The following is a 10,622-nucleotide window of genomic DNA, read 5'->3' as shown; positions in this document are numbered from 1 at the left end:
GCAGAGGATTCATATGGTAGAACTAAAGAAAAAATCCACACTTACAGCAGATTTTTTTTTAATTCTTAGTGCAAGAAACATAACCAAGTTAATCACAGAATCAGTACTAATTAAGAATATGGAAAATTCTCCTATACAGAGGTAGAGTCCAGTGCACAAGGCTAAAACGATATTCAATAGTCTAAACAAGACAGAGCCAGGTTTTATGGAATCCACTTTTTAAAGTATCAGACTGTATGTACATACATACAATAAATAGACTATACAATCTTTAAAGTAGTTTAATAAACTTCACAAAAATTATAGTAGATGCATTGATATCTTTACATAATCCAAAGTTCATATCTCTATCACCCAGAAATGGATAAAACCAATATTCCTGATATCAAGTTAAATGGAAAATAGTTTAGCAATATGTTGATAAACCAAAATATTTTACATATTTTAAAGCCTAAATTTATGCTTATAAAGGATGAATTTCAAATGCTCTGAAAATGTTCCTTTTGATGCTATCTGTAAAGAGGTTTCAAATGCCATAATTTGTTATAAACACTTGCCTTACATTCCATGTTCAAGGGAAAAATGGACTTGGATACTCACAGTTCTGATGCATTGGCACAACAAGAAGTCATGAGAATTAGATTATTTTAAAGGCCCAAAGGACATCAGGATAATTTATGGACATAGCCTTCATGTCTCAAACTAAACAAATCACATTGGAAAGTTAACAGGAAACTGTTTGGTTTCACTACTTCAATCCTTTCAGCGCCTCCCTGCCCAGAGGCCCCAGATCAGCATCTCTCTGGGAGTCAAGTGTGGATCTCTGGGTCCCCAGGTTTGCTACAAGCCCATAGGGCTTAACAAAACAAACATGGAATCTTTGTGGGATACAACAGTAGTGCACAAATCAGGGATGTCTGCTGCCATTCCCTTCAGTGACAGTCGCAAGGACAGGATTTCAGGGAACTGAGAGCTTTCAGCTGTATCTTTCTCAACTGTGCAAAAAAAAACTGGGGGAAAAAAATCACCCTGCGGTGTTATGAAGCAAATATGCTTATACTCACTAAGTTATTTCGTATAAAAGGTTCTTACAATTGCCAAGGGGGCAACAGCCACAGTAAGAGGGAAATAATAATAACAACAGAGGAGTTTAATAATCCGAGTTGGAAATTATATTCACAGTTCGGTTACTTTTAATTTCTATAAGCACCTACACTGAAAAACATGAGGGTTTGTATTTTAGCTTCCAAATTAAATCTCCTTGTGACAGATACCTTGCTAAGATTTCCATTCTGCTCTTCTACAGGCCTTCTCATTGGAACAATTTTTTTTATTATTTTTTATTTTATACAAACAGACTCACTTTGATTTAAAGTAAACATATAAAAATTGAGAATATTGCTTGCAACAATGGACCTGGAGGTGAAGGAATGAACTTGTCAGGCCATACAAAAAAAAAAATCTCCCTCAAAATGAATGAATTCTGCTAAACTTCTAATGCTATGAAAATCTGCAAAAAGGATCACAAGATCTGTTGCAAATTTCAGAGATTTGGCCCAAGTCTTATCATCATCATCTCAAGACTTTAACCACTTTATATTACGTAAAAATAAATGATTCCAAGAACTCAGGAAGGCACACGCACCCAAGTATACTATAAATAAAACACATCATGAAATTAAGAAGATCTTCTGATCCCTGTACACACTTTTGGTTCAGCACTATGGTCAAGTTCTCTCTTTCGAAATACAATAAAAGGCATACAAGAAATGTAACATATGCATAATAATTAAGAAGAATAATGCTAATAAGACAGGTTACAGAGAAAAGTGCAGTGAAAAAACCCAACACTATTTATTCAGGGGCTTGTGCTACTGTAAATACAGACTTCGTATTTCCTGCTGTGCAAGGGGAAGAATTTATCCTGGGAAGCAGCAATGAGGAATGCAAAAAAACAACAACAACAACAACAAAAAAGATATTAAGAGAAAACTTTAAGATGGAACTCTCCCAATGTCATTCCTCTAGTGCACAGTCATGTGACTACATGTTTTTTTTCATGCTGCCATTTCCCTTCATGAGTACAGGATAATAGAAAATGGCACAGTTCTTAAATATTTTTTCTGCCTTTACTTCATTTTTTTGTTTCTTCTTCCAAGCACCTGATTTGCTGTTTCTTCATAAAAAGTGTAAAGCTGTTAGTGGAAGTGAGAAAATAATTGTTGCTGATCTTCTCTCCCAAACACTGATTTCTCCATTTCTCCTTCCATTAGGTATTTCACTCGTGTGCTACACAATGGGGAGGCACTGTAAAGGCAGCTTGACAGATTTAAAAATAAAAAAATCAAAAGTCTTTTTTTCTTTATCCCCCCGCCCCCAGCCCACTCTGAAAAAAATGGATGGATGAAACAGTATGTCCATAGGAATATTCCAGTCTCCTCTGTTAGGAGATAATTGCAGGGGACCATCTAACCACAGTCAGATTGTCAGCACTGACCGACCGCTTCTTTGCAGCTTTCCTGAAGTCCTTGTACTTATCTTCACACAGGCGAGAAATGGCCTGCAAGAGAAAAGATGAAAAAACCCTCAACTGCATTGCCCACAGCTGTATGGGTAAAGCAAGACTAATTGCAGATTTCTACATACAGATGGAATTACAAAAAGTCACTTCATTAAGCAAAGCACATGGAGACATTCTCCTCAAATCCTAGTTTTCATTTCATTAGTCTTGGAAGGAAGACTTGCATTGCCCCACATGGCAGCTTCAGAAGGACTCAGCACATCCCAACCCTTTTCACTGCAGGTGAACTATCACAAATCTCACTGAGGGAGCTGACAATGGCTATCCATTTCTAGGAGGTAACTCATGTATCATACTTCATAGGTGAAAAATTGTGGAAAACTTAATAAAACAACTATAGCAACTAAGTGTATTTAAAGAATTTTAAAAGAGGGTGGCTCTTAATTTTTTTATTTCTAAGTCTTGTAGTAATTATATTTTTCTCTACTAAAAAATGGTCTTGCAGAAAACACTGGCCCTGCTTTTGCCTCCTGAGCTGATGTTAACTCACCTTTCAGAAGCAGATGATGATTTCTATGTGACCAGGCTACCTTATATAGTGCCAGAGGGAAATATAACTCATATTCAGAATAATTTAATTCACATTACAAATACACAGTCATTTTTAAACCTTTTGAAGAGAGAGAGACAAACACTGTCTCTCTCTTCAAAAGGTTTAAAGGAGTGTCGACTCCCTTTATGCTACACTGGAGTTAATGTTTGATGTTTCTTCTACTGTTTTTAGCCAAGTTTAAAAATAGTATTTATTATGGACCTCACATGCATGAATATACTGCTCCCTAAAATAGCCTGTCTATTAGAGTTCTTATGGCTGGGACAGGCCGTGGTTGGCATCAGTAGAGATGTTAATTCTGGCAATCAAACTGCAGAACTGCAGAGAAAGCTCACTGCAAGGAATACTCAAGGTCAAATTAAAAAATACAACAAACTAAAGCAGCATTTTTTATTTACTCAGGAAGGCTTTCAAGTTGTGTCTTAAGATAAGATGTTTAATAAAAAGTACTGGACAAACAAAACCAGTAGAAGTGTTTGATTATAACACAAGGCATTACAAATAATTAAATAGCCTGACTCCGTGGATCATCATTTTCTTACTTCTATAGCACAGCAAGTTATAGCAGTGAAGAATCCTTTAATCTGAATAGTCCTGCAAAGACCAGAGGCAGGTATGGCAGAAGCACACAATTCATACATCTGAGAGCAAGATCACCTAACGCTCTGGTCAAGACAGCCACAAAACATCATTAAATTAGAAAACAAAACAAAACAACCCAAACCACAAAACAACATAAAACCTACCACCACCAAGAGACCAGCTGCTACTTTGCAGTTGAAAACTGCATTTCCTTTTGTTAAGACTACTCTTGAACACAGTTTTCCTTCACGGTGCACATGAAGAGAACAGAATAAAATAACACAAGTATTCATATTGCTTTTTAGCCCATAACTTCACTCACTTTAAACTGCTTAATAAAATTTTATTTAATTTAACCAGGAACTTGATGGACTAAGAGAGTTTATGCAATTCAATCAGATTTAAAATTCAATAGGTTAAAAATGTTTATCCATGAAATAACATGCCAAGGCATGGCATGACAAAGGGGTGTACAGAGGTGGAACTCAGCTTCTTTTGGCTGCCAAATCCACTATTACCTTAGGCACCAAACAGTCAGAGAAGGTAATCACTTCAAAATTGCCTATGTGACACAGGAAAATTTCTGTTCTGGCACTTGGTCATACAAAATGAAATGTTGCTTGGAAGTGGCACTTAATATTTGGCATCTCTAGGCTATGCTGATGAATCATATGGATAAGAAACACACTGCTATTTAAAGCAGTTCTGTATCTAAAGATGCCTCTTCATTTCCAAGTAAGTTACAAAATCAACATTTGGAGCCTACTTGGCAAGGTAGTTAGTCAACTTTAGCATAACATATGGGGAAACAAGACAAAAGCAGTAAATTGTAAATATTTATTATTGTCCTTCAATTAAAATAAATCAAAATAGCTATAAACACCTTTCTATCATCTGATAATTCTGTTGCTTTTATTGCTAGAAAAAGAAACCAGTTTTTGACAGTTGGAAGAGATCATTTCTCTTGTCAAATCAAAACATACTTAAAAACCAGCAACACTAATCCATCATATGAAAATTTTGTTGGACTTGGCTGTAATGTATATAACAGCTAGAATGCATACACATACATATTCTTCCATTATATCCATGCATATGGAACTAAAGTCAGTTCCTCTGCTGAGTTGTATGACTCTTGTAGAGATTTCATCACTGGAGGAGGGGACAAGTAAGGAGAAAGGAGGTTGGGGAATGGCAGCAGTAGCAGTAGTAGTAATAGTAGAAGTAGTAGTACAGATTTTGGCTGCAAGCACGTTTGTGCAGGGAAGGGCTGGCTAAGGACTCACTACCAGGAATGCACAAAGGCATATTACTGTGAGTGCTGCACACCCACCAAAAATTGACAAACCAGAGGAAACTTAGCAGGGACAAACAGGGAAATCTGGAAGAGTTGTCTATGAGGAAAATGTAGTGTGATGATGGTCGTTCTCCTTAATTTACAAAGCATGAAAAAAGCACAATTGGTTACTCCGAAAACCAAAAAAGGCGAGTTTTGCTCTGTTTTGCTCTCCCCTTTCTTCCTGGCTTTGAGGGTTCTGAACATACAAAATACACAGAACTGCAATCAAGTCATTGCAAAACTGGGAAGCTGAAGAGATATAAAGACATTTCTCTGCTTGCAACTTACATATTTTTCTCCTCTTTTTTGTCTGTTTGATCTATGGGACTGTATCTCTTTAGGGTCAAGAAAACAGCACATATTTCAAAGGGTTTGAACTATGTGCTCAAGTACCATCCTAGCAATAAAGATCTCAGACAACATACAGTCAGTCAGTCAAATCAGGAGTGCACTAATGAAAGCTCTTCAAAAATCTAACCTTGAAACAAGCACAGTGCTAAGATCACAAGCAGCAATAGGACAGACACGTTTTGTGTACTTAACCCCAAGAGGAGAATCTGACTCCTATTTAGCTCAGTACATGGGAGAATAACCAGGTGCAAGAGTAGGAAATTACGAAATAGTGGATTAAGGCTGGACACCCAACAACCTTCTTGGCAGAAAAAAATTCTCCCATATTAGAAAACAGTTCTCAGGAAAAGCAAAGGAAGCCTTGACATTTGACATAATAAAAAGGAAGAACAAAACACACTAACATATGCTGGTTGGAACAAACAGCATTGGCAGGTGGACAGACTGGATGATCTAATGAAAGCTTATTTGCCATTTTTAACTTGCCTGATTCCATAGAACAGGAGAAAAAACCAAGAGGGGTCATAAAAATGGTTTCTGGCTACTAGGTGAACTGTTATAACAAATCCAGGACACTTTAGTCCACAGAAAATTTAAAGGTAAAAAAAAATTACTTTCATTTCATTATTTAGAAGACAAAGCTGCTTCTTAAGTGTCAGTTGTGAGAACATGAAATAAGAGAAAATGTCCACTGCAGATGCTTGAGAAAGCAATGTAATTTTTAACAAGTACTGCAATCTCTTGTAGCACCTCTAAGCTGATGGATCTGGTCCAGCATTTCCTTTTGCTGAGGTACATTTCTTACTAGCCTCGTCCTTGGTCTTTTTGGGGTGGGTTTTTTTCATTATCATGAGTATGTCAATCTCATGATGTTTGCAGAAACTGCAATGCAGACTCTGCCATGTCAGATCTAATGCTCCTGCTTTAGATATAAAAAAATAGCTTTAAAATGCAAAAGTAGCAAAAATGTCTTACAGCCATTTCTCTAAGCAACACCTTTTGTGATCTCAAATGCCAGTAAGTTGCTTTAATCTTAGGACTGAGCAAGGTCTTTTTAGTTTATCACACAAGGTAAATCCTTCCACTGCACGAATACATTTGCTGTGAGGCTGTTGTCTTTCATCACAGACTGCAGCTTTTCTCTCAGTATCAAAAATATCACAGGCTGTGTGGTACTACATCTACTCCACTTGACAATCCAGGCAACTGTTTTAAAAACAGAGAACTCTGGTCTGAACAGCACACAAGAGACTAGAGAAGTGCTGCAAATGCATTTTGATAACTCTCGGCAAGCTATATGCTTAACTGTGCTCAGGGAACTGGGCTATAAATTATGCTGTCAAGTAGTTTCAAGGGCACACTAATGACAACCACGTACTGCCAGGGAAAAAGGCAGCTCCCTTCCTTCTGGCCACCAAATATAGAGGCAAGGAGGTGGCAGACCAAGCTGGTTTCACAGCAGACACTCTTACTCTACCCTGAAGACATCCTCTGGCTAGCAAGGTTATTTACAGCCAACTTCTGCTGGCAGCTCAAAGCATGCCCAATGGGGAAATTTTTAATAATACAGATTTATTGAAAAAATATTCCATTCATTCTTTTTAAATATAGGTTTTCTTTAGCTAGAACAGAAGAATTACCAGTATTCTCTGGGTATTTACAGTCATTTCTTATTTTCCTTTTCTTCTAAGCTTTTAGGAGCTATCATTGTTACCTTCATTTGCAACTACTATACATTGTGTGTGATGTAGACTGACAGTTTTAAGAAACTGTGGGCTAAATAAAAAAGTAATTCACTTAATTTTGATATATGTAATAGCACTTACTATCAAGACTCCCATAACTCTGTAAAGCACCTCTTTTCAAGTAAGATTACAATCCAAATGAATTTTTTTAAATATTCTCTTTAATAGAAACAAAATCTGATGCAAATTTAGATCATACTCCATACAGAGAATGGCATTCTTATTGGAGCTATCTGTGAAATTTAGAAAGAATATTTAGAAAGAATGGGAAATACAACTTAAGTGAAATTTGCTTTGATTCTTTCTCCACCACTTTCAGTTCCCATTAGTGTCACAAACAATTCAATTAACCTTCCCACGCACCATTTCCCCCCACAAAAACGTGCATAGAACTGCCTGCCTGTTCTACAGGAGCACTAGGAATTTCAGAACATCCAAAGCTCAGTCTAACCCACAGGCAAACAACCTCCAGTGCAAAGATGTTATGTAATTAAAGAGGTGTGCTGTTAAAAGCAGCAAGCATCTAACGAAAGTTTTTAAAATTAGTAACAAAATGCGCACCCAGTGCAATACTGCCCATATTTGAAAAACATATCAGAAAAATCAGATAAAATATATTGCAGTCTTGCAAAGGGCCCACGGTTAGCTGATCATTTCAATTCCTCCCATGGCTGTGGTATTCACAGGGCCCAGCATTTCACAGGTCCAGACCATCCAACAGTGCTTCTGGCATATGGTATATCCACGTCTCATAAGCATTCATGACTTACTCACTGAAGGCATGTGCTCATTTCTGTTCTCCCTTTACTGAGAAAAACACCATGGGAGATAACAGACTTGTATGCACGTGAAGTTGAGCACTTGCAGATAACAAGAATATGGAATAGCTATTTTCAGCAATACTTGTTAATATTCTGTCATTTAAGGTGGATAATCAGTTTTAAGAAACCAAATGAACAAACAACACTAGACTGTGAATAGAGTCATTATAAAACTTGTGGGTACTTTCACAAGGCCAATACAGACAACTGCAAATGAAAAAGAAACGTAAAGCAAGGTAAGGTATGAAGCAAACCGGGTCAAAAAACTATCTCCACAGCCATGAATACTCAAAGCACAAACAAAACCATTATGAAAATCAGGCTTATGATACTCTAATATCTCATGGGGGTATCTGGGAAGAGGTGGGAGAAGGGAGAAACAATGCAGAAATTCCAAATCCCCCTACATATTTACACAGAGCAACCTAAAGAGTCTTACCTCAAGTTTATACGCCCTGTCCCTGCTGAGGGGCTCCAAGGGAAAACTCAGGTTATTCGCTTCTGCCAGGGAACGCAAATCAAAGTAATACTTGGCATAAACACTGGAGGGAACGTTAATATTGAACTGCAACAGCTCAAGAAACTGGCGTTCCAGCTCATTCCTGCAGGAAGAAGATAAACATGGAAACATATTTCAGACTGTGCATTCTGAATGTAATTTTACTTTAAATTGCAAATGGCATAAACCAAGTTTGTTTTCTATTCTTGCCAGATGCAATTATCCCAGCCTAAGGTTTGACCTTCTCTACCAAGTTCTATCAGTGTACTCACACCAGTGAGGAATATGAAAGATGCTGCACCTTGCAGCTGCTACTGCAATGCCAATCAAATCCAGACACAAAGTGTTGCTAGTAGAAGGGCACCTTTATCCGTTTAGCTAACACAATTTTGGAAAGAAAACCTAGCAGGGAAAAAATTTCTCGCAGTTTCTGCTTTACCTCCACTAGATGGGTCTGCACACACAGCTATGCCACAACAACACACACACACCCCTGCCCTAAATTTGTCAAGCATCTCTCATAAATGCTGCAAATTACTCTAACACATAAATTACTGGAGAACTTATTTACTCCCTGCAGTTCTTCATAATCAGTCATTTAGAATTAGCCATGGGAAACCTGAATTTTTCATCATACTCTCTTTATGAACAGAATAAAGCAATCTTTCCCTTAGATGTGCAACCAAAATTCCCAGTGGTGATCACGTTTTCCAGCACCTAAACCAAACATGTTTGTCAAAATACCTGATAGGAACAGAGGTCCTGTTTGAGCTCCCACCCTGTAAAACTTTGGTATACAAATACATTATTACCTACAGCAATACATTAAAAAAGTACCTTGAGAAATAAGCCAACTAACAAAATCAAGGACTGGAAATTTTCATAAATTGCATAGTAACTGGATATCCTACTCAATACTTATGCAGGGACATATGATACAGTCAAAACAGTGATTGCAAGATATGAAAAATAAAAAAAATAAATGGGTGGTGAAAGCTGCCAATGTTTGCTGAAGAGCCCAGTGATTGCACTGCTGTGCTACCAGCAGGCACTGACTGATGATTATATTGTCTTTAAGTTACATTTTGACTGCTGGGTAAGTGTGCAAGGAATATGAAATAGAAGTTGTACAGTTTGCAATAGTAAAGGAAGGATCTGAAGATTAAAAAGTACTGGTACAGTAGTTTTTCAACAGTGAATTATTTTTCTCCTTCTCACTCTTTACCCTTATATAATTCTTACATCATAATCATTGTCTTTTCTTATCCTCACTAGCTCTGTGCCAAAATTCTATGTTTACATAATGATAAATATTAATTAACACTTAAAGACTAACTAAAAGCTGGATATGGAGTCTTTGGCTTGAATTCACATTGTTGAAGATTCCAACTTAAAAAATCCAAATAAAAAAGTTGCATCTTAAGATGTCTATCGACAGAAACAGAATATTACCTTTACACGCCATTTTATACTGCCAAGATTGTACCTTCTGCAAGCTAAGCCTAAATTTCTATTTTAATTGATAATATAAAGCTTATTTTACTGGCAGAAGACATTGGCTGTACCCCTTTTGAAGAGCACCCTCAAAAATTTCAAATACACAGCCTCAGATTCTTACTATACCCTACCTTCAAGATGTGAAAGCTGGAGGATCAGCACATTAGCTACAGAACAGAAAAAACAAACCATACAACTATTTCTTACTGAACTTACAGTATTTAACTAACCACCATACCCTTCTTACCCCATACACCTCCCTCAGACTGCTTTAGCATGTGCTTTCCTGGGCCACTCCTCAGAAATTCAATAATGCCACATACATGACGACAGGTACCCACTGCACTTCAGTCCTCCTGAGTTCTCTCTTTGCTTTAAGGCACAGTTCACTGCACTGATGATGACTTATAAAACCCAGAAAGGTCTGCTTGGTGTTTTGCAAGATACACTTATGCTGAATGATTCACAACAATTGAAGATTTTGACCTAGAGCTCTTTTGCCTTACTAATACAACGAAAGGCCCTGTCTTGCTTAGAGCCAGACACTTCAAAATCATCCTACTGTACTGTCCCAACTACCTGAAAAATAAGAAAGAAAAAAAAAACCCACCACACTGCAGATAGGAGGAAAACAAAATTTGGAAAAAATGACAG

The 10,622-nt window shown here is 37.2% G+C and overlaps 1 protein-coding gene across 4 annotated transcripts in view; it reads right to left on the bottom strand.

Moving 5' to 3' along the window:
• Positions 1 to 41: 41 nt before the first annotated feature.
• The window catches only part of CCNY (cyclin Y), a 47,102-nt gene continuing 36,521 nt past the window's right edge, over positions 42 to 10,622 (bottom strand). For all 4 annotated transcript variants that reach the window (XM_017741532.1, XM_017741530.1, XM_017741531.1 and 1 more), the window contains 2 exons: positions 8,412 to 8,574; positions 42 to 2,560 (listed from right to left, as the gene is read on the bottom strand). In XM_017741532.1, the coding sequence (XP_017597021.1) occupies positions 2,444 to 2,560; positions 8,412 to 8,574 (280 nt within the window). In that variant the 3' untranslated portion in view covers positions 42 to 2,443. The remainder of the gene's footprint in view (positions 2,561 to 8,411; positions 8,575 to 10,622) is intronic.

Source organism: Corvus brachyrhynchos, unplaced genomic scaffold (genome assembly GCF_000691975.1).
Source record: "Corvus brachyrhynchos isolate BGI_N302 unplaced genomic scaffold, ASM69197v1 scaffold167, whole genome shotgun sequence".
Lineage (NCBI taxonomy): Eukaryota > Metazoa > Chordata > Aves > Passeriformes > Corvidae > Corvus > Corvus brachyrhynchos.
Note: the sequence above shows the minus strand (reverse complement) of the source record. Positions and strands in the feature narration are given on the sequence as shown.